This window comes from Oryctolagus cuniculus, chromosome 18, assembly GCF_964237555.1.
Source record: "Oryctolagus cuniculus chromosome 18, mOryCun1.1, whole genome shotgun sequence".
In the NCBI taxonomy this organism is placed as follows: Eukaryota; Metazoa; Chordata; class Mammalia; order Lagomorpha; family Leporidae; genus Oryctolagus; species Oryctolagus cuniculus.
The window spans coordinates 13,507,075-13,534,891 of record NC_091449.1 but is presented as its reverse complement, the minus strand read 5'-3'; the positions used below and the strand labels follow the sequence as shown (position 1 = coordinate 13,534,891).

At 49.9% G+C, this 27,817-nt stretch overlaps 1 protein-coding gene and 1 long non-coding RNA gene across 3 annotated transcripts in view; one reads left to right on the top strand and one right to left on the bottom strand.

Annotated features, from left to right (window-relative positions):
• LOC138846446 (uncharacterized) overlaps positions 1-25,125 on the top strand; it is a 66,700-nt gene extending 41,575 nt beyond the window's left edge. The window contains exons 2-3 of one of the 2 annotated variants that reach the window (XR_011383930.1): positions 19,217-20,016; positions 21,738-25,125. This is a non-coding gene — a long non-coding RNA (uncharacterized lncRNA). Of the gene's footprint in view, positions 1-19,216 lie in introns of both variants that reach the window. The other variant, XR_011383929.1, reaches the window with a different exon arrangement.
• Positions 16,901-27,572, bottom strand: CYP2G1 (cytochrome P450 2G1). Its single transcript, NM_001195764.1, has 9 exons — positions 27,393-27,572; positions 26,334-26,496; positions 24,538-24,687; positions 21,687-21,847; positions 21,294-21,470; positions 20,092-20,233; positions 18,089-18,276; positions 17,846-17,987; positions 16,901-17,082 (listed from the first exon to the last, which is right to left on the bottom strand). The coding sequence occupies exons 1-9, from the start codon at positions 27,570-27,572 to the stop codon at positions 16,901-16,903; spliced, it is 1,485 nt and encodes a 494-aa protein (NP_001182693.1).
• Positions 27,573-27,817: the final 245 nt, after the last annotated feature.

Here is a 27,817-nt window from a genome sequence, read left to right as displayed (position 1 = left end):
CCATCCCACTCCTTGGAATTTATGCAAGGGAAATGAAATCAGCAAATAAAAGAGCTATCTGCACCTCCATGTTTATTGCAGCTCAATTCACAATAACTAAGACATGGAATCAACCTAACTGCCTGTCAACAGAAGACGGGATAAAGAAATTATGGGATATGTACTCTATGGAATACTACACAGCTGTAAAAAAAAATGAAATCCGGTCATTTGCAACAAAATGGATGAACCTGGAAAACATCATACTTAGTGAAATAAGCCAATCCCAAAGGGACAAATACCATATGTTCTCCCTGATCTGTGATGACTAACAGACACCTAAAAAGAAACCTGTAGAAGTGAAACTGACACTATGAGAAGCAGTGACTTGAACAACCCTTGTCTTGACTGTCAAGGAACAGTTTTATTATTTTATTTTTTACTATTTTCTTTTTCTACTTAATACCATTGGTTGAACTCTTTACTCAACACAGAATTATTCGTAGGTGTTTAAATCCAATTGAAAATAGATCTTAGTAGAAAATAAGAGTGGGAATAAGAGAGGGAGGAGAAATACAGTTTGGCACACATTCCCATGAACTTACCCCTAAGGGTAAAACTAAAAACTTGCCAATGGACTCTAAATCCTCTTAAGCTGGGTGGTAGTAATGCCATCTTACATGTTAAAGTGCTCATATTAAGTGTATAACTGATCACATAGATAGGTTTAAGTGTCAAAGAGATCACATAAATAAGACCAAGTTTCTGGTAATAACAATAAATAGAATTAAAAAGAGAATGATCCAACATGGGAAGCAGGCCACACAGCAGACTCATAGAATGACAAATACCCTAAACAGCATTCTGACCTCAGAATCAGCCCTTAAGGTATTCAGATCTGGCTGAAAAGGCCATGAGAGCTTTTCATGCATGGAAAGCCAAGATACTGTGTCAAAAATGATCTACATGAAGGATCTCTGTGAGTGAGATCCCAGTAGAAAGAAGGGGCCACCAAAGAAGGAGGTTACTTTCTCTGAAGGGAGGGGAGAACTTCCACTTTGCTTATGGCCCTGTGTAAATACAGACAGAGTTTGTGGACTCAGAAGGCTTCCATAACCTTGGCAGCTCACAACAAGAGCCTTGGGTGATTACTGACATCATAAATAAGAGTGTCAATTGTTAAATCAACAACAGGAGTTACTTACTCTCCATGTGTACTTACTCCCCATGTAGGATCTCTGTCCTAATGTGTTGTACTATAAGAATTAATGGTAAAACTTGTTTTCAAACAGTACTTTGTACTCTGTGTGCCTGTGTGGGTGCAAACTGTTGAAATCTTTACTTAGTATAGAGTTGGTCTTCTGTATATAAAGATAATTAAAAATGAATCTTAATGAAGAATGGGATGGGAGAGCAGTAGAGGGTGGGATGAGAGTAAGGGTGGGAGGGCAAGTAAGGGGGAAAGAATTGCTATATTCCTAAAACTGTACCTGTGAAATTTGTATTCATTAAATAAAAGCTTTCTAAAAAAATTAAAAGGGGGCTGGCACTGTGGTGCAGTGAGTTAACGCCCTGGCCTGAAGTGCTGGCATCCCATATGGACGCCGGTTCGAGGCCCGGCTGCTCCGCTTCTGGTCCAGCTCTCTGCTGTGGCCTGGGAAAGCAGTGGAAGATGGCCCAGGTCCTTGGGTTCCTGCGCCCGTGAGGGAGACCCGGAGGAAGCTCCTGGTTCCTGGCTTCAGATCGGCACAGCTCTGGCCATTGCAGCCAGTTGAGGAGTGGACCATCAGATGAAGGACCTCTCTCTCACTCTGCCTTCCTCTCTGTGTAACTCTGACTTCAAATAAATAAATAAATCTTTAAAAAGAAAAAGTTCTGGGGCCGGTGCTGTGGCTCACTTGCTTAATCCTCTACCTGCGTTTCCAGCATCCCATATGGGCACTGGGTTCTAGTCCCGGTTGCTCCTCTTTCAGTTCAGATCTCTGCTGTGGCCTGGGAGGACAGTGGAGGATGGCTCAAGTGCTTGGGCCCTTGCACCCACATGGAAGACCAGGAGGAAGACCTGGCTCCTGGCTTCGGATCGGCACAGCGCTGGCCATGACAGCCATTTGGGGAGTGATCTAATGGAAGGAAGACCTTTCTCTCTGTCTGTCTCAGTGTCTATAACTCTACCTGTCAAAGAAAGAAAGAAAGAAAGAAAAAAGAAAAAGTTCCCAAAATTCTATGGAAGATGCTAGTTTTGTCACTCATTTCTGAAAAGGAGTGCTATTCTACAATAAAGATTTGTAATTTTCCATCTACCATACCAAAAAAAAAAAAAGTGCTTCTGGCACTTCCTGTGTAATTACCTAACCCTTGTTATGTTTGGTTTAGTCATTTGGAGATTAAGTGAAACACAAGATCAAGGTGATAGTCGATGCAGAGTATTTATAAAAAAAAAAAAAAACCTATGACATAGAAAGCACATTATAAATATTTAGGGGTCATTGTTATTGTTGTCTCGCATGACTTTTGAAGTTTCGCTCCATTGGAGGCATTTGCCCACAGCCCCTGAATTCATCCGCTTACCTGTTAGAGCTAACAGGGTATACTGAGCAAAGACGGAGCTTCCGGAGAACTTGGGCTCTAACTTCGAAAGTGCCCACCAGGCACATTGTGTATTTGCTCAAGTCCTTACGGCTGCTCGTGTCTTCCCTTCCACCACACGCACAGGCACTCATACCCACACACGGCAAGTGCCTAATGAAAGTACCTGGAAGACAGAAGGAGCATTAGAAATATTTCATTACTGTCGCTACCTACTACGGGCTTGGAAACTTGGTCTGCAGAAGGCATTGGTCCAGGACTGCTGAAATCATCCCCATGGTGCCCACGGCCTCCTGCGCTGCTTTGTGTCCACATCAAGCTCCTCCCAGCTGTGGACTCGTGTACGCGGTAAACACATGGCGTGTGTTAACTCTCCCTGAGTGAGGAATGGAAAACATGTAAGGGTGGGAGGTGTGGGAAGGTTGGAGCACATGTGGACGCCATTTCAGGAGTGGAGAGGGTGGAGGGTAAACATGCAGAAATAGCTGAGGAAGGTAAGCCTGGGCGTGGAAGGACTGCTGGGGGCTGGGGAGGAGAGACCCCCCCGCCCCGGCCCCAGTCTTGGGTTTCCTCCTCTGTACTGTGACAGATTTGCTTTAGAAATCCAAAGCTCACCCCACCCCCAATCTGAATTACTAAATTCCTAAGATTTCATGACATTGAGTCTCCATGTTCTAAGAGTATCAGAGTGCAAGAGCCCTTCTGTTTAAGAATGTCAAGGGTTTCCATTCCAAAGTCCTGTGGTTTCAGAGTGTGAGTTTCAGTATTTGAAGGGTGTGTGTTTGGAAGATTTGAATAGGCTGGGATTCCAACATTCTAGTTTGACAGCTTTGTTTTTCCAAGGGACTACATGTTTCTTTTTTTTTTTTTTTTTTTTTTGACAGGCAGAGTGGACAGTGAGAGAGAGAGACAGAGAGAGAAAGGTCTTCCTTTGCCGTTGGTTCACCCTCCAATGGCCGCCGCTGCAGCCGGCGCACCGCGCTGATCCGATGGCAGGTGCCAGGATCCAGGTGCTTTTCCTGGTCTCCCATGGGGTGCAGGGCCCAAGCACCTGGGCCATCCTCCACTGCACTCCCTGGCCACAGCAGAGAGCTGGCCTGGAAGAGGGGCAACCGGGACAGAATCCGGCGCCCCGACCGGGACTAGAACCCGGTGTGCCGGCGCCGCAAGGTGGAGGATTAGCCTATTGAGCCACGGCGCCGGCTAGGACTACATGTTTCAAGCTGTAGGATTAGTTGCTTCCAAACCCACGATGAGTTAGATTCACCGTCAACAAGAGACTGGAGGGTGGCGTCAGTGCAGAGCTGCGGCAGGTGTCCCAGGAGTGGCACTGGTATGGGACCTGGGGTCAGCTTGGGCCTCCTGTTGGTTAGTTTCTGGGAAGCGAGGACGAGCAGGAAAGACAAGCAGAGTGCCAGGAAGGTGGAGAAGGCCCCTTTCAGCTCCGTGGTGCCTGAGGGTTTGCATCCAGGGTGCCTGATCTGTCTAAATTGGTTATGGGAAATCAAAGATGCAGAAATGACCACAAGGTATGGATGCCGTTAGGGAAAATGTTGCTTTTAGCAGGTGTGTCCCTGTAATCTCCTACTTGAGTAATAGAGGACTGAATCTATTCTCCTCTGCTCAGATTTCTGGTCATTGGCTCTGTTCATCTAGGTGTAAAGATAGGTTAGTGATTTGAAACAATTCTTTTTTTAAAGCAATTCTTTTTAAAAAAAATATTTTATACATTTATTTGCGGAATGGAGTTACAGATCATGAGAGGTAGAGACAGAGAGAGAGGTCTTCCACCTGCTGGTTCACTCCCCAAATGGCCGCAACAGCCAGAGCTGAGCCAATCTGAAGCCAGGAGCCAGGAGCTTCTTCCGGGTCTCCCACGCAGGTGCAGGGGCCCAAGGACTTGGGCCATCTTCTACTGCTTTCCCAGGCCACAGCAGAGAGCTGGATCGGAAGCAGAGCGAACGGGACTAGAACCGGTGCCCACATGGGATGCCAGTGCTGCAGGTGAAGGATTAACCTACTGGGCCACAGTTCTGGCCTCGAAACATTTATTTTTTATTTTTATTTTTTGACAGGCAGAGTGGATAGTGAGAGAGAGAGAGACAGAGAGAAAGGTCTTCCTTTTGCCGTTGGTTCACCCTCCAATGGCTGCCACGGCTGGCGCGCTGCGGCCGGCGCATCGCGCTGATCCGAAGCCAGGAGCCAGGTACTTATCCTAGTCTCCCATGAGGGTGCAGGGCCCAAGCACTTGGGCCATCCTCCACTGCACTCCCGGGCCACAGCAGAGAGCTGGCCTGGAAGAGGGGCAACCGGGACAGAATCCGGCGCCCTGACCGGGACTAGAACCCGGTGTGCCGGCGCCGCTAGGTGGAGGATTAGCCTGTTGAGCCGCGGCGCCAGCCGAAACATTTATTTCTAATAAAGGCTTTCAACGTCCCTCTGAGCACTGCTGTTGCTGCATCCCACACATCTTGAAGTGTTGCATTTGGTTCAAAGTGTTGGGGAGAATCTCTCTCGAGATTTCTCACTTTTCTCCTTGACACGACAGAGAAGAGGGGATGGCGGCGGCGGCGGCGGCCCTCAGCACCTGGTGTCACTCCTGCTGTGCAGAACGTGGCTCTCTGTGCTGATGTCAGTGGGAGGTCAGCCCCTGCCACCTGAGAAGGGCCCCAGGTCTCCATGGAAGTGCGGTCTACTTCCCGGCCTTCATCGCAAAGCCCCGCATCCAGGCCCTCCTTGCTTCTTTATTGAATAAACAGGCTCTGGTGTCAACAGTACCATGTTCAGGCCCGGGGGGGCGGGGGGAGAGGAGATTTCTCACTTGACCATTTCTTATCCATTGTGTGTTGTTGCAGCTATAATAATTTGACACTTACAGGAAGTAATTGACATCAGGCTTAAATCTGTTGTTATCGAGGGTACAGTTTTTATGGTTTCAATGTGTTTCTAAGCTTGTTGAGGGGGATAATTTGAAGTCTGGAGTGAGTTCTATTGTATTAGGGTTCTATAGAGAGATGGAATGAAGAGACTATGCGTACGGGTAGGGGAAGGGAGACTCACTAGGGGAATTGGCTCACATCATTATGGCAGCAGCAGTGTCCCAGGACCAGTTGTCTGCAGCGTGGTGGCCCTGGGGTACCAGCAGCATGGCCCTGTCCTGGTCTGAAGGCTGCAGACCAAGGGAAGCCAAGAGTGAGCTTCCTAAGGTGTGTGTTGAGTCCCCAGAGGGTTGGGTTTGTGACAGCTACCCCCACATTTCTGGTGGTGTGGGATGTGCAGGAGACTGCCGGATGAGACAGGGTGATGTCGGGGCTTGTGGCAGCTTAGCTGTGGCTCTGGAGCAGTGATGTGGGTGGGAGCTCCCCCAGCCCCTGCAGTTGGTACGGGCACTTATAGCCCTGGAAGTCCGAGCTGCATCGCCTTGGCACGTGAAGGTGACTTACCCAGTTGTACAGGGTGAACACGGTGTGTGCTGGGGAGTGGCCCTGGCGGGTGTGGGCCTGGAGGTGTTCCAGGTCCTGCAGGGCAGGTAGGACCCAGGACTCTGAGGAATGTGTACGGACAGCTGCAGGGCAGGAAGGGACCTTGTCTGGGTCCCAAAGCTGGTTTTTCTGCAGCTTAAGCTCTGGCAACCGTGGACCTGCAACCGTGGATACAGAGAGCGCCTCCCACTGGTCTCACCAGGCAAAGCAGGTCTTCCTGGGGCTTCCAGAGCTGACCACTGCAGCCCCCGCGCTGCAGTGAAAGGATGGGGCTGCCGGGTAAAGCCACCGCCTGCAGTGCCAGCATCCCGTATGGGCGCCAGTTCTAGTCCCGGCTGCTCCACTTCCCATCCAGCTCTCTGCTATGGCCTGGGAAAGCAGTAGAAGATGGCCCAAGTCCTGGGCCCCTGCACCTGCGTGGGAGACTCAGAAGAAGCTCCTGGCTCCTGGCTTCGGATCAGCTCAGCTTTGGCTGTTGCGGCCATTTGGGGAGTGAACCAGTGGATGGAAGGCCTCTCTGTCTCTTTCTGTAACTCTACAAATAAATAAATAAACCTTTTTTTTTTTTTTTGACAGGCAGAGTGGACAGTGAGAGAGAGACAGAGAGAAAGGTCTTCCTTTTGCCGTTGGTTCACCCTCCAATGGCTGCCGCGGCCAGTGTGCTGCGGCCGGCGCACCGCGCCTATACAAAGGCAGGAGCCAGGTGCTTCTCCTGGTCTCCCATGGGGTGCAGGGCCCAAGTACTTGGGCCATCCTCCACTGCACTCCCGGGCCACAGCAGAGAGCTGGCCTGGAAGAGGGGCAACGGGGACAGAATCCGGCGCCCTGACCGGGACTAGAACCCAGTGTGCCGGCGCCGCAAGGCGGAGGATTAGCCTAGTGAGCCATGGCGCCGGCCTCCTTTTTTTTTTTTTTTTAAAGAAAGACTGTTGGGGAAAACACATGGAACTCCTAACTCCTGTGATACTAGGAAAACATTCCTTCCCCAAGCCTTCGCAACTTACTTGCAAAACCACAGACTTAACTAGAACTCCAAAGTCCATTCCTCTCTCTCCTAATCACAGAATTCTTGTGATACAACAATTTCCTGACATTGAACCTCAAAGTTCCAAGACTACCAATACTCAGATCCTGTGTGTTTGAGTTCAGGCGTTTAGATTCCAAAGTGCCGAGGTTTTCAACGCGTAGGTTCCAGTGTTGCAGGGGTGTGCGTAGGTTCCAGTGTTGCAGGGGTGTGCATTTTGAAGATGTGACTGCTCCTGTATGGGAAGATTCTACAGCTGGGTAAGTCTGTCATTCCGGGGTCTGCAGGTCAGCAGTCACCGAGGTCTCCACGTCGCTGAGCCCGGGATTAGCCGCTTCCAACCCGCAGCGCAGGTAGCCACGTAAATGCAAAGAAACAGCCCTGAGAGGGCGATCTCTTCCCCCACGCTCTCCTATCAGGTCTCTGCACCTGCTCTGCCAGGGTGTTTAACAGACTGGTGACCTGGACGCAGAATCTCCGTCTGGAACCATGCAGCTGGAAACGGCCTGCACCCTCCGCTGATGCTCTGCTTGTCACTCCGTTGCCTGGAAACGAACAGATGAGGAGGAGAAGCTGCTTCTTTGCATTTATGTTTATGTTTATTTAAACTTCCGCCTGTTTAAGGGCTGATTGAGATCAGCCAAAAGACTACTCTTGGGCCATTTCTCTCTGTTCGTATTTGTATTACCCAAGTTGTTAGCCCCCATGTGAAATGCAACATTCCTGTTTTGAGACTTTTTTCTTTCTTTTTTAAACCAGTTCTGTGGCTAGTAACTGAGTTTCCCAGATTAGTCCATATTTTCTGTTTGTTTTTTTTTTTTTTAATTTTGTGTGGTACATTTTATTGTGGATAATTTTTATTTATTTATTTGAAGGCAGAGTTACAGAGGGCCAGAGGCAGAAAGAGAGAGAGAGAGAAAGAGAGAGAGAGAGAGAGAGGTCTTCCATCTGCTGGTTCACTCCCCAGATGGCGGAAAAAGCCAGAGCTGAGCAGATCTGAAGCCAGGAGCCTCCTCTGGGTCTCCCACATGGGTACAGGGGCCCAAGGACGTGGGCCATGTTGTACTGCTTTCCCAGACCATAGCAGAGAGCTGGATCGGTAGTGGAGCAGCCAGGACTCGAACTGGCGCCCATATGGATGCGGGCACTGCAGGCAGTGGCTTCACCCGCTGTGCCACCTTGCGGCCCCTGAGGCTTTTTTCTATATTTGCTCTCAGTGTCAGAGTTCTCTCTGTGACTACTGTCGCCTCATTCCACAAGTTAGAACAGCTAGATTTTCACTCAGTTCAAGGTACAGTGGTGCTTCAACTGTTAGGAATAAGGGAATTAAAAGGTTATTTGGGTGCACAAATTTTGAAATCCATACACTTTGTCAAAATACACTTTTCTCTGAACTTTTTGCAGATCACCTATTTTGAAAACTTAAGATGCTTTTCTTTGATCATATCTTATTCATATTTTATGATTTAATCTTTAAATATCTGAGGGTTTCCTGTGTATCTTTCTGATACTGCTTTCTAGCATAGTTCTGCTTTTCTATGAAAGTATGCTTTATATTATTTGAATTATTTTAAATTTGTTGGGGCTATTCTAAAGTCCAGAATATTGCCCACCTTGAGACATATTCCACATGAATTGGAGAAAAATGTTTTATCTGCCGTGGTTTGATGAAATATCCAATGAATATCAACAGACCAGGTGACTTGCGGTGCTACGTAGTTCAACGACAGCCTCACTGATTTTCCATCTGCTGAGTCTGTTTTTTTTTTTTTTTTTTTGACAGGCAGAGTGGACAGTGAGAGAGAGAGACAGAGAGAGAAAGGTCTTCCTTTTGCCGTTGGTTCACCCTCCAATGGCCGCCGCTGCAGCCGGCGCACCGTGCTGATCCGATGGCAGGAGCCAGGATCCAGGTGCTTTTCCTGGTCTCCCATGGGGTGCAGGGCCCAAGCACCTGGGCCATCCTCCACTGCACTCCCTGGCCACAGCAGAGAGCTGGCCTGGAAGAGGGGCAACCGGGACAGAATCCGGCACCCCGACCGGGACTAGAACCCGGTGTGCCGGCGCCGCAAGGTGGAGGATTAGCCTATTGAGCTACGGCGCCGGCCTGCTGAGTCTGTTAGAAACTGAAAGGCAGTAGTTGGAACACCCACGCGTAATCGTGTATTTTTAAGATTTCTCACTGCAGTTTTGTCACTTTTCCCCTTGCACATTAGGATTTTCTCCTGGCAGGTGCATGCACATTAAGGGTTGTCATATTGTCTTGAATCATTCACTCCTACGTCATTAAATAACTCCCCTGTGCATCTCTGATATTCATACTTGCTGTGAAATCTCTATTTGAAAATCATACAGGTTCTCCAACTGTGTTTTAATTTGTGTTAACATGGTCTATCTTTCTCCACGCCTTTACTGATGATCTGCATTTTTATACTTGAAGGGTGTATCTTATGGTCAACACTAAATAGATTTTTTAATTCACTTTGACTTTTACTTGATATGTTTATAGCATTAACATTAAAGTATTGTTGATGCAGTTGTGTTAATACCTGTGATATTAGTAACTGTTTTCTACTGATTTTTTTTTCTCTTATACCCTTACTTTTTTTCTCTCTGGTCTTGAATGAGCATTTTTATCTGATTTCACTGTCTCCCTCTCTTTTTTTCTTTTTTAATATTTATTTATTTGAAAGGCAGAGTCGCAGAGAGACAGAGGCAGAGAGAGAGAGACAGAGGTCTTCATCTGCTGGTTCACTCCCCAGCTGGCCGCAGTGGCTGGAGCTGTGTAGATCCGAAGCCAGGATCCAGGAGCTTCTTCCTGGTCTCCCACATGGGAGCAGGGTCCCAAGGACCTGGGCCATCTTCTACTGCTTTCCCAGACCATAGCAGAGACCTGGATTGGAAGTGCAGCAGCCAGGACTCAAACCAGTGCCCACATGGGATGCTGGTACCATAGGTGGCAGCTTTAGCCACTCCACCACAGCTCCGGCCCCCTGTCACATATGTTTTTAGAAAACTGCTGCTCTGGCCAGCGCCATGGCTCACTTGGCTAATCCTCCACCTGTAGTGCTGGCACCCTGGGTTCTAATCCCAGTTGGGGTGCCGGGTACTAGTCCTGGTTGTTCCTCTTCCAGTCCAGCTCTCTGCTGTGGCCCAGGGGGGCAGTGGAGGATGGCCCAGGTGCTTGGGCCCTGCACCCGCATGGGAGACCAGGAGGAATACCCTGCTCCTGGCTTTGGATCAGCGCAGCGCTGGCCGTAGTGGCCACTGGGGAAGTGAACCAATGGAAGGAAGACCTTTCTCTCTGTCTCTCTCACTGTCTATAACTCTCTCTCTGTCTCTCTCACTGTCTAACTCTGCCTGGCAATAAAATAAAATAAATAAAAATAAAAAAAGAAAACTGCTGTTCTTTCATAAAGCAAAGGTATTGAGACATTTTACAATCCCGTCAGCAATATATGAGACTTCTAATCCTTTACTGTCTTTGCCTATGGTTGCAATTTTTAATTGTTTTTATCTTGGCCTTTTGACAATGTTCAGAGTTGTTTTCTTAAGGGTTAAACTTGTGTTTCTCTAAGAAATAATAATATGAAACATGTTTTCTTGTGCTATCTGCCACCTGTTTGTGTTCTTGGGTGAAGGATGTCCAAATCATTGACCAATTTTAAAAGCTGGACCGTTCCTCACTCTCTCTATTTCATGAATGATAACATTTGTGTGGGGCATTTGACCCGGTCATCCGTCCTTGGGTTCCGTCCAGTTCCTTAATCTTCTCAGAGATCTTGGCTGGTGGTAGAGAAGACCACAGCATTACGTGTGATCCATGGTGCAAGTAATTGAACAATTCTTGGCAAGGCGCCATTGACAACAAATATGTGGTTATTTATATTAGCAAAGGCCAGGCAATGGAGGTGAGCCTGGAGGAGCTGAGTGGGCATGAGCTCCTCTCTTCCCCTGTATCTACCAGGAGAAAGTTAATGGCATAACTTGTGTTTGACAGGAGAGGGGACAAAATTGGGGAATTATCTCAAGAATACTGATGAGCTCTTCTTCTCTGGGTCTACCCAACAGGCCTTGGTGACACATATTGGAACTGGATTTTAGTCATCTCGGACACTAAGTAGACAGTTAAATCAAATGGGCTTCCAGTGTTGGGACTCCAAGGCTGTCCCTAGATCGGAAGATTCTAAAGGGTGGGAGTCAAAGCAGTGGGATTCTAAGATTTCTAGAGTTCGTCTTCCATCCCGAGAGGAGTGGAGGCATCGGGGAGTATTTGGGCTCATCCATCTTCCACCTCAGGACACAGCAGCAGTGGGTGGGGCTCAGGCCAGCAGAGGAGCTTCAGAGTGGAGAACTTGAAGTTCTTGAGGTCGAATTCTGGGCAGATTACTTTTATCCTGAAAGCGAGGGGGGATGGTAAACATGTTTGGTTTGTCTTATTTCCTCCTCTTGGTCAAGGAAGAATTTTGGGGAGGAGCTGCTGCTGGGTCAATCAAGCTGGCGTCTGGTTAAGAATACAGCAGGCTGGCGCCGCGGCTCAACATGCTAATCCTCCGCCTTGCAGTGCTGGCACACTGGGTTCTAGTCCCGGTCAGGGCGCCAGATTCTGTCCCGGTTGCCCCTCTTCCAGGCCAGCTCTCTGCTGTGGCCCGGGAGTGCAGTGGAGGATGACCCAAGTGCTTGGGCCCTGCACCCCATGGGGAGACCAGGAGAAGCACCTGGCTCCTGCCTTCGGATCAGCGCGGTGCCATGGGAGACCAGGAGAAGCACCTGGCTCCTGCCTTCGGATCAGCGCGGTGCGCCTGCTGCAGCGCGCCAGCCGCGCCGGCCGTTGGAGGGTGAACCAACGGCAAAGGAAGACCTTTTTCTCTGTCTCTCTCTCACTATCCACTCTGCCTGTCAAAAAAAAAAAAAAAAAAAAAAAAAAAAAAAGAATACAGCAGACAGGCAGGGCAACAGGCAGGGCAAAGGCCCTGAGGCAGGGGTGTGCCTGGTTCATAAGCCGGACGGTAGAAGAAGGTCTTAGAAATTTGAAAATTTGAGGACATAGGGGTATATATAGTCCTAAACTTTGAGGTGCTGAGTTTCTGCCATATAAAAACATTAAATTTCTAAAATTCTGATGTCCTCATATTCTCTGTTGTATTAAGCTTTGAAATTTCTTTTTTTTTAAGATTTATTTTATTTATTTGAAAGAGTTACAGAGAGAGGTAGAGACAGAGAGAGAGGTCTTCCATCCGCTGATTCACTCCCCAGTTGGCTGCAATGACTGGAGCTGTGCTGATCTGAAGCCAGGAGGCCAGGAGCCTCCTCCGGGCCCCCCACATAGATGCAGGGGCCCAAGGACTTGGGCCATCTTCTACTGCTTTCCCAGAACACAGCAGAGAACTGTATCGGAAGAGGAGCAGCCGAGACTAGAACCAGCGCCCATAGAGCCGGCCCCAAGCTTTGAGATTTCTAAATCACTTAGATTGAACTCTTTAACTATTTCAACTTATCTAACACTAAAATCATCAGTCCATTATCCTTTGATTTTTAAATGTTGGACCTATATGTTTAGGTTGCTGTAAGATTTTAAATCTCCATGATTCTACACTTTTAAGATTTAGTTTTATTCAAAGATACTCAAGGAGTTCAAACTTTAAAATTTCCATATTTTACCTCTAGTTCAAGCTAAACTAGGTAAAACTATATTTGTTGTTTTCTACCTGAAATATTTACAAATGATTTTAGAATGCTTGAAGTGTTCTTAAAGAACAGAGGAAGGGCTGGGCTGTAGTGTAGCACACCGATGCCTTCAAAGCCAGAATCCCATATGAGGGCCAGTTTGGGTCCCGGCTGCTCCACTTCCAACCCAGTTCCCTGCTAATGTGCCTGGGAAAGCAACAGATGATGGCCCAAGTGCTTGGACACCTGAGTGAACCAGTGCATAGCAGATCTCTCTCTTTCTGCCTTTCAAATAAATAAATAAATCCTTAAGAAATAATTTTCATGGCAGGCAAATATTAAAAGAATCAATCACTACCACACTGGACCTACAAGAAATGTTTGGGAGCAACCTGCACAGAAGTAAATTGATGAGCTCACTCCATCAGGACTCAAGCAGAGTACAAACCCGACAGAGCAGATACACAAAGGAGGATGAGAGGTGGCTGGCACTGTGGCACAGCGGGTTAATGCCCCGGCCTGAAGCATCCCATATGGGTGCCGGTTCGAGTCCCAGCTGCTCCTCTTCTGATCCAGCTCTCTGCTATGGCCTGGGAAAGCAGTAGAAGACGGCCCAAGTCCTTGGGCCCCTGCACCTGGCTTTGGATTGGCACAGCTCTGGCCATTGTGGCCAGTTGGGGAGTGAACCACCAGATGGAAGACCCCTCTCTCTCTCTCTCTCTCTCTCTCTCTCTCTGTAACTCTGACTTTCAAATAAATAAATAAATAAATCTTAAAAAAAAAAGAGGATGAGAGGAAAAACCTAGTCCCTGTATTTTCTTTCTAATTTTTTTAAATTTTAATTGGATGTGATTTGCTATGCATTGTAGTAAAACTTTTCCACATATCTTAGTGAAGACTGTAGTTCTGTGATTTTTTTCTTGCACTCACTAGGTTTCGATATCTGTATTATGTTGGTCTTGTAAAATGACTTGCAAAGCATTTGATCATTCTCTATTTTGAAGAAATGTGTGCTTGAGCTACATTAACTCATTTTTAATGCTTAGTGCAATTGCATCTTCTATGCCGATTCAGCACTCCCACTTTCCCAGGATGCACCTGAGCCTCCCCCGTCATGAAGACACCATGACGAACACATGGATGCTGAGCTCCAAGTGGAGAGGCCATAAACCGTTCCCAAAGGTCACCTCGCCTTTGCATATCCTGTGGAGGTGCCACCCCATAAAGGGGGCACCAGACTGGGGTGCAGGTCTCCTCAGGAGGCTGCCTGCTTCCACTTGCCACGGGGTCCTGTCTCTTAAGTAAATACTGCTCCCGTTCTTGTGCCCTATCTTTGTCTCTGCTTTGAACTCCTCTCTCCCATGGAGACCAGAACTCAGGATAGACCCAGCTGGTCCACAACGGACAGTGGCAAGCCAGCCGGGAGAAACGGGAGTAAGCAGTGCACGCCAGTGCTGGTGTGTGCCTTCCCGTCTCTGTCCCTTGCACAGAAAGGCTTCTACTGTGGCTGTTTGAAAATGTGTTATTTTTGCTCCTCAGCTCACACCTCTGGGCGGGCCTTTGAAGTGTTTCCATCTTAGGAGCTTAGCTACAGGCGTGAAGTCATGGAGAAGGTACCAGGGCAGCCAGGTGTGACCCGGGGAAGCCGGGGAGAAACCTGTCCAAATGCATGGCTGCTTCCCGTTCCAAGGAGTGCTAGAGCCAGCAGGAAAAGACAGCTGCCTCCTGGCCGGTGGGGGAATACATGGGCTAGGAGTGAGAGACCACACGACCCATCACCGCCCGGTCCCTGGAGCCCGCATGCGGGATGCCAGCCCACGGAGGCTGCCCAGCAGTGGTCTGCTACTGCTTTTCCTCCCCGTTTTGCTAAGTTGTATTTTCTTTTTTTTTAATTTTTTTTTTGACAGGCAGAGTGGACAGTGAGAGAGAGAGAGACAGAGACAAAGGTCTTCCTTTGCCGTTGGGTCACCCTCCAATGGCTGCCGTGGCCGGTGCACTGCGGCCGGCACACCGTGCTGATCCGATGGCAGGAGCCAGGTACTTATCCTGGTCTCCCACGGGGTGCAGGGCCCAAGCACTTGGGCCATCCTCCACTGCACTCCCGGGCCACAGCAGAGAGCTGGCCTGGAAGAGGGGCAACCGGGACAGAATCCGGCTCCCCGACCGGGACTAGAACCCGGTGTGCTGGCGCCGCAAGGTGGAGGATTAGCCTAGTGAGCCGCGGCGCCGGCCGCTAAGTTGTATTTTCTTCTCTCTCTCTTTTTTTAACTTTTAACTTCAGAATACTTTTTTTTTAAATATTTGTTTATTTATTTAAGAGGCAGACCTCCAGGCAGAGAGAGGGAGAGATACAGAGAGAGGTCTTCCATCTGCTGGTTCACTCCCCAAATGGCCGCAACGGCCACAGCTGAGCCCATCCAAAACCAGGAGCCAGGAGCTTCCTCTGGGTCTCCCACATGGATGCAGGGGTCCAAGCACTTGGGCCATCTTCCACTGATTTCCCAGGCCACAGCAGAGAGCTGGATCGGAAGAGGAGCAGCCAGGACACAAACCAGTGCCCAGATGGGGTGCCGGGGCCGCGGGTAGAGGCTCAGCCCACTATGCCACAGTGCCGGCCCCTCAGAATACTTTTAAATTTACAAAACCAAAGTGTGAAATAGTGCAAAGGCTGCCCATGTAGCACACACACACACACAGCCTCCCCCATTGTTACTATCTCATATCGGCAGAACAGATTTGTCACAATTAATGAACTACACCCAACTTCCTTTACTCTCTCAACTCCCTCCACTGCTCCCACTCTTCCCAGCCTCTAGTGATCAACATTCCGTGTTCGGATCAAGGGGTTTTTGTTTTGTTTCTTTGTCTTCTTCTGTTTTTTTTTTTTTTTTTTTTTTTTTTTTTTTTTTTAGCTCCTACGGGTGAGGGAGGACTGAGAATGTGCAGTTGTTGTCTTGCTGTCTGGCTCATTTCGTTCAACTTGACGTCCTCCAGTTCCATCCATCTCACGGATGGCAAATAAGAGGACCTCCTTATTTTGTATGGATGAACAGTATCCCCTTATGTGTATAAACCACATTTTCTTTATCCATCCATCCAATGATAGACACCTTGGTTGATTCTGTATCTTGGCTACTGTGAATGGTGTCGCAGCTAGCATGGTGGAGCAGGTGTGTCTGATACAATGTCTTTTGGGTACATGCCCAGTGGTGGGATTGCTGAGTCATCATGGTAGCCCTATTTCCAGTGTTTAAAGAATTTTCCAGGGGCCAGCGTTGTGGTGTAACGAGTTAAGCTGCTGCCTGCAGTGCTGGCATGCTGTGTGGGCACCCATTCAAGTCCCGGCTGCTCTGCTTCCAGTCCAGCTCCCTGCTCACGTGCTTGGGAGAGGCAGCACAAGACAGCCCAAATGAACTCTGGGGGGAGGTTTTCATCAGCTGAGCAAGGCGGTGGAGTTTGGAACTGGAGTAAGGGAGGCTGTAACTGAGCTGTTCTTCAGAACGGAGTGGGAAGAGTTTGTCCCTAAGAGTCATGATGAGAGCAACCAGGAAAACAAGTCCAGGAGATGAGGTGGTGGTAGGGAGAGCTAATGGGCAAAAGAGGCTGAGGGGCAGCATGGCGTGGGCTGACCCAGCCACTGGGAAGTCACTAGAGGCCACGGAAAGGTCAGTAGGAGCCAGGAAGCCCAAAAGCCCCTGCCAAGGTGTCTGCTGTCCCCTGCCGTGGTGTCCCACACGAAACACAACAGGGTCACTGCATTCCGCATGCTTGAGTTCTTTGTTGGCTGCTTTGGTGGGAGAGGTGAGAAGCAAGAATAAAGGAGAGAGGATTGTGGGCCACATTGTGCATTAATATCAGCGCAAAGACAAAGGGACGACGTGAAGACAGAATCTACAACCAGAGTCTGGGTACTGGCAGGAAGCAAAGCAGAAGCCAGCAAACATTAAACCTACAGGCTTCGGCCAAAATCTTGGAGAAAGTATTGCTCTTCTACTGGCTGGAGAAGACACCCAGCTCCGGGTCTTCAGGTCAGCTTCCCACGCGGTAGTAACAGTGCCTCCTCTTGGGTTTGTTGTCAGAATGTGGAGAGTGAGGACCGTGGCTGGCGCGACACCGGGCAGAGCTCCGTTCTCCCCCACTTCTCTCTCTGCCCCGGGGAGACTGCTCAGCGCGCGATGAGGCAGAGCTCATAGGTCGGAGGGATGTTGCCAAACCCCGAGATCTTGGGAGTGATGTCAATGTTGACGGGCGGCACCAGCGGGTGCAGAGAGAAGTTCTGGAGGATGGAGGTGAAGTAGAGAAAGAGCTCCATGCGGGCCATGGCCTCGCCCAGGCAGATGCGTTTTCCTGCAGACACGGGGAGGGGGAGGGGTGAGTGACAGCTGCACAGGTGACGGGGGCGTGGCAGGTGTTCTGATCCGACCACCTACGGGGCCGTGGCCGCCTGGCGTCTCAGGGACCGTGACCGTGCCCACCTTCCGTGGTATTCTGAAGGCTCACAGCCTCCTGTATTTGCAGCACGCGGCTACCGTCTCACCCTCAGGCTCAATGCTGGCAGCTACTTCTCCGATGGCTCGGATTCCATCAATTCCTAGATGGGCTGGTTCGGAAGAACCCGTGGCTTTCAGAGCCCTGTGCATTCCCTTTCCTCAAATGCCTGGTAGGTGCCAGACGCTGATGAGGGCACGGAAAAAGGAAGGCACACTTCCGTAGTGCTTGCTACCTGCCAGGTGTTCTCCCAGTGGTGTGAAGGGATTAGTCTTCATAGGAATCATATTTTCTGATACGTGAAAATTAAATTAAATTTCCAGTGTTCATAAGCGATTTTCCAGCTCAGGCTCATGTTGTCTGTGGCTTCCCTAGTGTGATGGCAGGAGTGAACAGCTCACTCTACTAAGGACCTATTTGAGAGCCCTTGTTTAATGCTGTTACTGTTTTAACGTATTTTCCTTTCTAGTTAGTGTAGTAGATGATTCTAAAATACCCTGATTGTGGGGTTCTAGGATTTTATGATTCTATGACCTGGCCCTCAACTTCCAGTTCTGACTTGAATTTTAAGAAACGATTCTGACACTTAACCTGGGGGAGAGTGTGGACCAGGGAAACCTACCAGAGGAAAACGGCACGAATGCTTCGTTTTTCTTGAAGCGGCCCTGCTCGTCCAGGAAGTGTTGGGGGTAGAAGTCGTCTGGGTGGCAGAAGTATTTGGGGTCTTTGAGGACTGAGCCCAGCAGGGGAAACACGTCCGTGCCCTGGGATGGAGACACGGGCAGTTGGAGAAGTCAATATTGGACATGGGAAGGGGCACCAGGAGGAGAGAGGAGGATGGGGGCAACGGGAGGGGCAGCCGCACCTTGGGCAGAAGGTAGCCTCGGAAGTGAGTGTCCCGGATGACGTTGTGAGGGACGCCCATGGGCACGATGTCCGTCAGCCTTTGGATCTCGTGGATCACGGCGTCGGTGAAGGGCATCTTGACACGGTCGTCCACACTTGGGATCCGGTGTGGTCCGATCACTTGATTAATCTCTTCATAGATCTTGGCTGAGAAAGGTCAGAAGACAACAGAGCAGGAGTTAGGAGAGGGTACGAGGGGTTTCCACCACAGAAGCCCTGTCTCCAGCGGGGTCCTGAGGGTAGAGGTCATTTGGGATTTGATCGCCTTTTCACACTTAGCAATGGACACTCCCCTGGTGTCCAATAAGCTCATCACCAGTCTAGAACCTTGAACGCCATCTGGGACATTTGGCCTTTACTTGAAGCATCAAGGAGCCATGGGAGGCTGATGATGAGTGGGGAGGTGTCCTGGTCCCAGCTGGGCTTTCACACACAGATAATCTTTACAAAATGAGAAGCAGTCACAGTAGGTAACTGAGGCAGGATTGAGGCCAATGACAGTCACACGGTAGGATGCAGAACCTCACTGGTGGAGCTACCCTTCGCTGCACTACGTGGGCGAGTGACCTCAGGACAAATGGCTTTGCCTTTTGAGACTGTTTCTTCATCTACACGGTGGACGTGATGGCCTGACAGGTCACAGAGAGGTAAAAATCACACAAACTCCAACCTGCAAGTGGCTAGGACGATACCTGGCACACAGCAGGTGTCTGGTGCACGTTTGATCATTGGGGTCCATGAGAGGCAACTCAGGCATTGCAGGTGAGACTAGAAAAGTTTGAGTGGAAGCAGGTTCATGTCGCCCATGACTGAAAGACTGCGGCAGGTTTTGAACTCCTGCACCACCGTGAGCAGCCACACTGCAGATTTCCCTTAAACAAAAATTGAGCTCCTGACTTATTCAGCTGTACCAGATTATAATTTACTGGAGATGGAGTGGATGAAGGCACCTGGGAAAGTTTGTGGACAATGCATATCGTGAGAAAGCCTGGCATGTATTTCAAAATTTTTCTGCTCTAAAATAAATATCGTTCAGTTCCATTTTTCTGTAAACTTGTTGAAGGACCCTTCCACTTTATTTTGGCAGCGTGGTCAGCTGAACAACGGCCATCAAAGTTGTCTACCTTCCGATCCCTGAAACTGGTGGATGCTGATGAATGCAAGGGCAGCTAAAGGCTAACGGGGGCTTTGCAGGTGCCGCGTGGTTTAGATGACTCTCCAGAGTGACCAGCCCTGAACACAAACACAGGAGCCGAAGCAAGGGTGAGGTACAAGGGTCAGAGGTAGAAACGGAGTAGTGCCGGTGGAAGCAGAGAGACCTGGAGAAGCTGCTCCCGGTCACACCTGAAGGTGGAAGAAAGGATCGGGAGCCCAGAAATGCAAGGGACGCAGGTCTGGAAGAAGCAGGCATGCAGACTCCACCTTGGTTTCAGCCCAGAGGTGAACTTCTATGTGAACTTCTGAACCACAAATGAAAGTCATACATGTGTGTGTGGTTTTTAAACTTCTGCGTTTCTGATCATCTGTGATGGCGGCCATAGGAAACAAGTGCAGGCGCAAGATTAACGGTGTATCAGAGAGCTGGCTTGAGTCTCAGTTAATCCGCTTCTTGCCTGCCTGCCTGCTAATGTGCCTGAGACGTAGCAGGTGATGGCTCAACTATGTGGGCCCCTGCCACCCATATGGGAGACTGGGATGGGTAGGCTCCTGGCTTCAGCCTGACCTAATCCTGCCTGTTGCAGCTCCTGGAGAAATAATGGAGGAGTCCACCCCCCCTTTCTTTCCTACAAACAATTTTTTCAAAGTACAAGATTAAACTTGATGGCCTCCCAAGCCAGGAATTTCAAGATTCTGCATCCCGAGGCATTGGGAGTCTCAATTCTCAAGGTTGTGTCTTCTTCCCTGGTAGGAGAGGGAGGCGCCGGAGAAGCCCTGGGCGGGGCGGGGGCGCTGGGCACTCACTTTGCACTTCAGGGTGCTTCATTATCAGCAAGAATCCGTAGCGCAGGGTGGAGCTCACTGTTTCCGTGCCAGCAAAGAAGAGGTTGAGGGTAGTGAGGACCAAGTTCTTGAGGTTGAATTCTGTGTGGGGATTATTCTTATCCTGAAAAGGAGTGGGGTAGTAAACAGAATCATCCTCTGCTATCTTTATTTTCTCCCTGTGTGTAGCATGGGGCTTGACGCAGGCACAATAGATGGATAAACCAAGTCTGAGAGGGGAAGCGGCAAGAGCAAATGTCCTGAGGTAGGGGCCACGCGGTAGCGTTAGAGGAACAGCAAGGCACAGGCAGGGAGGCTGGAGTGGAATGAACACCGGGGAGAACAACAGGAAAAGAGTGCCATGTCAGCACCGAAAGTTCCGGAATTTTAGAGCATGTTTTAAAAACTACCAAGTACTAAGGTTCTACCACACAAAATCACAGGTTTCTAATATTCTAAGAACCAATGACACAGAAATAGGAAGCTTCTACATTTCTGTAGCTCTAAGACTTTAAACTTCTAATGGTAAAGATAACAGACTTTGGGGGCCAGCACTATCGTGTAGAAGGCTAAGCCTCTGCCTGCAGTGCCGACGTCCCACATGGGTGCTGGTTCAAGTCCCAGCTGCTCCATTTCTGACCCAGCTCCCTGCTAATGACCTGGGAGGGCAGTGGAAGATGGCCCAAGTGCTGGGGCCCCTGCACCCATGTGGGAGACCCAGAAGAATCTTGGCCCCAGATTGGCCCAGCTCCAGCCATTGCAGCCATTTGGGGAGTGAACCAGCAGATGGAAGACCTCTCTCTCTGTCTCTGCCTCTCTATGTCTGTAACTCTACCTCTCAAATGAATACATAAATCTTTTTTTAAAAAAAGATTGCAGACTCCATGCTTCTAAGTTTCTCAACTTCTCAGACTCTGAAAGACTCCTTCTATACATATACAATCATAGGTCATTGACCTGTGATTAGAAAGCTATACAATTTTAAGCTTCCATGTTCCTATAATTTCTCTATCCAAATGCATTGTCAAAATGTGAGAGTGTGTACTTTCACAGCTCTTGCATCTCAGCTATAGATAGAAGTGAGTCACGCGAAACAATGCATGCTCTTTGGGCCTCAACATCTGCAGCTGGGTTTGAACTGCAGGCACAGGGAGTGAGGAGGTGCGAGGGAAGGAGCTGGGTACCTGGTGCATCTTAATGAGGAAGCAGTCAATGAAGTCCCGGGGATTTTGAGGGTCAAGGGAGGCTTCATTGACCTTGACCCTGGCAGCAATGAAGTCCTTGAGCTCCTCTATCAAGTAGTAGATGCGGTTGTGTCTTCCTGGCAAATACTGCATGACTCCAGAGTACATGTCGTAGAGCTGTGGGGAGAGACAAAGGGTGCAGAGGGGCTGGGGGCACAGCTGAGAAGTGGGTGAAGCCCTCTGCCTCCTGGAAACCCGGGCATGCTGCTAGCCTCCCCTTCCTGAGGGGGCTGCAGGCGAGCTCTAAGCTGATGGTGGGAGGGGGGAGCTACAGGCGAGCTCTAAGCTGCCGGCCATGGGGGCAGGGTAGGCAGAGAAGTGCCTGTGGGGCACCTGTGCCCAAGGGGTGCTCATCTCAATGAAGCTCTCGTTGATCATCCTCAGCAGGCTCAGGAACTGCTTGTCCTCGTAGTCAAAGCGGCTTCCAAACACCACGGAGCTGATGACATTGGAGACGGTGCGGCTCAGGAAGAAGGTGGGGTCGATGGGCGCACCTGCACGTGGGGATTGTGTTGGAGGCGCTGGTGAGGAGCCCGGCCCATGCATTCACTCCGTCGTGCATCTGAGTCTGGCTCAACCGCTCCAGAGCTTGTATGAGTTACTTTATTTCTGTGTTTGAGTCTAGATTTCTCTACTTGTGAAATGACTTTAGAAACCACTTCATTGGTTCCTGAGGATTCAAAATAATCGTCTACATATGGCGTTTAACATAGTGCCTGATCGTATAGCAAAACACTCAAGACATGCTGGGTGGGGGAAACTCAGCACTATGGTGTAGCAGGTAGGGCTGCTGCCTGCAGTGCCGGCATCCCATATGGGCGCCGGTTTGAGTCCAGGATTTTTGCTCCACCTCTGAACCAGCTCTCTGCTGTGGCCTGGGAAAGCAGTAGAAGATGGCCCCTGCACCCACGTGGGAGAGCCGGAAGAAGCTCCTGGTTCCTGGCTTTGGATTGGTGCAGCTCTGGCCGTGGCAGCCATCTGAGGAGTGAACCAGAGGAAGGAAGACCTCTGTCTCTGCCTCTCCTTCTCTGTGTGTGTGGCTCTGACTTTCAGATAAATAAATAATTATTTTTAAAAAATGCTGGGGCCCTTACTCACCATTTCTGTTATTATTACTTAAATATGTTTGTGGCCAAGAGTCATAGATTTGGGAAAAAGCAATGGCAGGGACATACGTTTTCTGTTTGTTTGTTTTTTTGACAGGCAGAGTTAGACAGTGAGAGAGACAGAGAGAAAGGTCTTCCTTCCATTGGTTCACCCCCTAAATGGCTGCTACAGCCGGCGCACTGTGCTGATCCAAAGCCAGGAGCCAGGTGCTTCCTCCTGGTCTCCCATGCGGGTGCAGGGCCCAAGCCCTTGGACCATCCTCCACTGCCTTCCCGGGCCATAGCAGAGCTGGACTGGAAGAGGGGCAACCAGGACAGAACCGGCGCCCCAACTGGGACTAAAACCCGGAGTACAGGCACCGCAGGCAGGGGATTAGCCTAGTGAGCCGTGGCGCTGGCTGGGCCATGCTTTTAAAATGAAGAAGGGGCAGGTGTTTGGCAGAGAGGTTAAGGGAGTGCTTGGGACATCCACCTCCCAAATCAAAGTGCCTGTTTCAAGACCCAGCTCTGCCTCTTCCCATCCAGCTTCCTTGCTAACGTGCACCCTGCAGGCAGCATGCGATGGCTTGGGTATCTGCGTCCTTGCCACCAAGAGGGGAGACCCACATTGAATTCTGGGACCTGACTTCAGCCTCTCATAGCCCTGGCTACCATGGACATTTAGGGAGTAAAGCAGCAGGTGAACGATCTCTCTCTCAAAAAAAAAATTGTAAAAAGAAAAAGAATGTCTGAATTCTGTCCAGCTTTACCAGTGATTCCACCTAGGCTATTGAAAAAAATCAGTCCTTAGACCTCAGCAGCACCCTCCACGGATCCGGGACAATCCCTTCAGAACAATGTGCATATTTGGGCCTGCGGTGCTGGCATCCCAGGTTCTAGTCCCAGTCGGGGCTCCAGTTCTGTCCCGGTTGCTCCTCTTCCAGTCCAGCTCTCTGCTGTGGCCTGGAACCGCATGGGAGACCAGGAGAAGCACCTGGCTCCTGGCTTTGGATTGGCACAGCACGCTGGCTGTAGTGGCCATTTGGGGGGTGAACCAATGGAAGGAAGAGCTTTCTCTCTGTCTCTCTCTCTCTCACTGTCTAACTCTGCCTGTAAAAAAAAATGTGCATATTCACGAACATACAACCACTGCACAAGTAACTTCTGAGAGAGCGTGGAAGTGCAAGGCCTATCTCCAGGCCCTGTTACTCATCCCCGGAGTCCAGGAGAGAGATCTCAAATTCAGAAGAAGGTGTCTCCATCTCTCATCTGCTTGCCTCTGTATTCCTCAGCCTCCATGTCATTTCTCTGTAGACCCCAGTGGTTCCAGAACTTCTTTTTGGGTGGGAACCAATTGGCAAGATGAAAAAATCCTAAACATTTGTTTCACAACAATGTGAATATTCTTTTTTTTATTTTTTGACAGGCAGAGTGGACAGTGAGAGAGAGAGACAGAGAGAAAGGTCTTCCTTTGCCATTGGTTCACCCTCCAATGGCCACCACGGCCGGCGCACTGCGGCCGGCGCACCGCGCTGATCTGATGGCAGGAGCCAGGTGCTTCTCCTGGTCTCCCACGGGGTGCAGGGCCCAAGGACTTGGGCCATCCTCCACTGCACTCCCTGGCCACAGCAGAGAGCTGGCCTGGAAGAGGGGCAACCAGGACAGAATCCGGCGCCCCGACCGGGACTAGAACTCGGTGTGCCGGCGCCACAAGGTGGAGGATTAGCCTAGTGAGCCGCAGCGCCAGGCTCAATGTGAATATTCTTAATCCTGCTAAGCTGTACACTTTACATGGTGAGGGGGTAAGTTTAGTGTGCTTAATATAACAGAAATATCTATACATCATGAGATTGGGTCCTGTCTCCATAAGAAGACACAGATCTCCAAACAATATCAGAGCTCCAAGCCCCCTGAGGTCCACTGATTGAAGTTTCTGGGCAAGTGGTCCCTCAGGGTCTTTGTGTTACCTGCTAACAGGAAAGCTGGCTGGAAATCGCCAAGAAACCTCGAGATTTCCCATGCTCTCACGTTCTGGAACTCTCTCCCAGCAAGGCCCACCTTTCCATGACCAGGAGCGCGCCCCCTGACGGCCCCCGTACCTTTGGTCTTCCGGAATTCCTCCAGCAAGTAGCCAGCTTCCTCCTGGATCCGCTCCTCGATGCTGCGCTTCCCCATGCCGAAGTCGCGCAGGATGGTCAGCGAGAAGCGGCGAAGAATCCGCCACCGCTCCCCATTGGCCAGAGCTACACCTGTGGGGATCTCAGTGTCAGACTCCCGCCCGCCGCCCCACCAGCCCGCTCCCTGTGTCAGCTCTGTGCTGGACAAAGACGGGAGCAGCTTACAAAGGCTCTTAGGGACCAGCACTGTGGCACAGCAGGTTAAGCTGCCTCCTGCCACACCAGCATCCCATATGGTGCCAACTCGAGTCCCAGCTGCTCCACTTCTGATCCAGCTCCCTCCTTGGCCTGGGAAAGCAGTGGAGGATGGCCCAACTGCTTGGGCCCCTGCTACTCATGTGAGAGACCCAGATGAAGCTACTGGCCCTTGGCTTTGGCCTGACCAAACCCTGACCACTGTGGCCATTTAGTAATGAACCAGCAGATGGAAGATCTCTCTGTGTCTCTCCCTCTCTCTCTCCATAACTTTACCTTCAAAGAAATAAACTTTTTTTTTTAAAAAAGAATTCCTTAACTCCATTCTCCAGAAAACTCCTTCCAACCTTCCAGGTTCAATAGGGAGATTAAGATAGAGCATCCAGACTGGGGGTGGGGGTGGCGGGTATGTGCACTATTGGCTTAGAAATGGTCAGGGGAAACCCAAGAGAGTGTTTTACAAGAGAGATGGCACTGCAAAAATAGCTCCAGGAATGCTCAGGGAGGTGGAGGGATGCATGGGTAAATGCCATGTAGGGCACCCTGGCATGAGGCGCTACCTCTTCCATACACCACCTGGATTCCTGAGATGTGCACATATGTGTACACAGAGCTTCACATGTGTACATAAGTAAACCTTCATAAGGAGTTACCTCAATGTAGGATACATTGAGAAGTCACCAGACATGTAGATTGATCAGTTAGTGTTTAGAAATTTAATGAAATTATTTTGGTTGATTGATGAATGGAAGAATTTATGACTGGAATGACTGATGGGATGATGGATGAGATCCTGAATGAATGGGTGAGAGGCTAGTAGATTAGTGATCTGAGATGGGTGGATAATGGTTAGAAGAATGGATACACTGGAGTATTAATAGATGTATGGATGAGGAGAGGCTGATACATGGATGAAGGAATGACGGACGAAAGGAAAGTGAATTCTTAGGCGTAGATATTATGGAAGGGAGATGCTTGTATGGAAAGAAAAATGAATGGATTTTTTTGTAGACTTGCGGATCAACAGAAGGAAGGAGGGCAGATTGTGGACTGTGTGTGTGAAGGGGAGGACGGCAGGATGAGATGAATGGGCTGTGCCTGCTTCCAATTCAGGGATGGGATCAGTTCCACACAGATACGTGGGTAGCTCAAGAAACAGATTTAGCTAAATATAAGAGGCAGATACTTATGGGTTAGACATGTGGATGTGTGCAGGAAGGTAACAAATACAGTTGGCTATGAAGGCCTCAGTGGGGACACACTAATTTGCTAGAAGTAAAATCCAAAATAACATAGCAGGTACTTTGAGGTCAGCTGGCTTATGTTCAAAATGAGTTGATTTTACCCCCGGGGATGAAACTGTACCTAACAACCTTCCTCACCCTCAGCTTCCTCACTTGCAAAATTAGCCTGATGATATTAGCTTTCTCAGGAGGCCAGTGCTGTGTGTTCACGTACAGTACAGTCCGAGCACAGGGACTGCGTGATAACCATGCGGCGATGGTGGCAGCAGTGTTACTTACCATGACCTTGAAAATTCCGCTCCACCGAAGCCAGTTCTCCACGGCCACTGAACTCGTCGGCTCGGTCCACGAGAGCCTCCTTCACTGCTTCATGTCCACACAGAATAACTACCGGCCGGGGGCCCATGTACACGGTGAACACGGGGCCATATTTCTCCCTGAGCTGCGAGGGAAGGAAGACATGGAGGGGGCAGTGGGTCAGAGGACCACAGACAGCCCCGTCGAGGATTCTAGGGGGTGGGGATCTCCAGGGGACACGAAGGTGCGAATAACACGTAGAGCTGAGACTAGATTTGGAAGGACTGTTGGGAAAAGGCTTTAGAAATCTTGATTCCTGGGCCGGTGCCGCAGCTCACTAGGCTAATCCTCCGCCTTGCGGCACTGGCACACGGGGTTCTAGTCCCGGTTGGGGCGTCGGATTCTGTCCTGGTTACCCCTCTTCCAGGCCAGCTCTCTGCTGTGGCCAGGGAGTGCAGTGGAGGATGGCCCAAGTGCTTGGGCCCTGCACCCCATGGGAGACCAGGAGAAGCACCTGGCTCCTGCCTTCGGATCAGCGTGGTGCACTGGCTGCAGTGCGCTGGCCGCGGCGGCCACTGGAGGGTGAACCAAAGGCAAAAGGAAGACCTTTCTCTCTGTCTCTCTCACTGTCCACTCTGCCTGTCAAAAAAAAAAATCTTGATTCCTGTGAGTCTGGGAAGAACCCCACTCACACCCAGCAGCGTGGTTCCCTCGTCTGTGACATGGTGGTGGCCCTGGGTTAAGGGAACTCCAATGTTTGAGGTTCTCTTTCTCAAATGCCAAGTTTATAGACTCTTTAGCCTTCATGATACTGAATCTCAAAGTTCCAAGACAACCTGAGTGCAGAGTCCTTGTGTTCAAGCAAATAAGGCACTGTGATCCCAAAGTCCTAAGGTTGGGAAGGTCTTATTCCTACACATTAGGAGTTTGTGCTTTTGAGATGTGGAATTTTGGAATTCTAAGGTTTGCAAGATCTTAGAAGTTTTAGAAGTGCAATTCTGCATCGCTGGCTATAGATGTGGGAAGAGTCTGCCAACTCACCTTCAGGAACGACTGGAAGGTGGCGTCGGTGCGGACTTGGAGCAGGTTCCCCAGGAAAGGAATCGGAGTGGGGCCTGGGGGCAGCCTCCCCGGCTTCTGGACTCGTTTCCAGGCAATGAGGATGAGCAGGCAGGAGAAGCAGAGAGCCAGGAAGATGGTGAACGCCCCTCCCAGCTCCATGCTGCAGGCTGTGCCCTGGGCGCTGGGTCCTGCCTAAATAGCGCTGGGAGATCAGCTCAGACCGAAATCTGAACACCCTGGGATCTGAGTTTTCCGGGTGTGGACACCATCAGGAAAGAGATTGTGATGGCTGGGGGGTGGTTATGTAACCTGTAATCCCGCACCTGAATAAAGGTGAGTGGAGTTCTCTCTGGAACTGGGAGGCCATTCCCCGTTCTTCACATTTCCAGGCCCCCAGTCCTTCA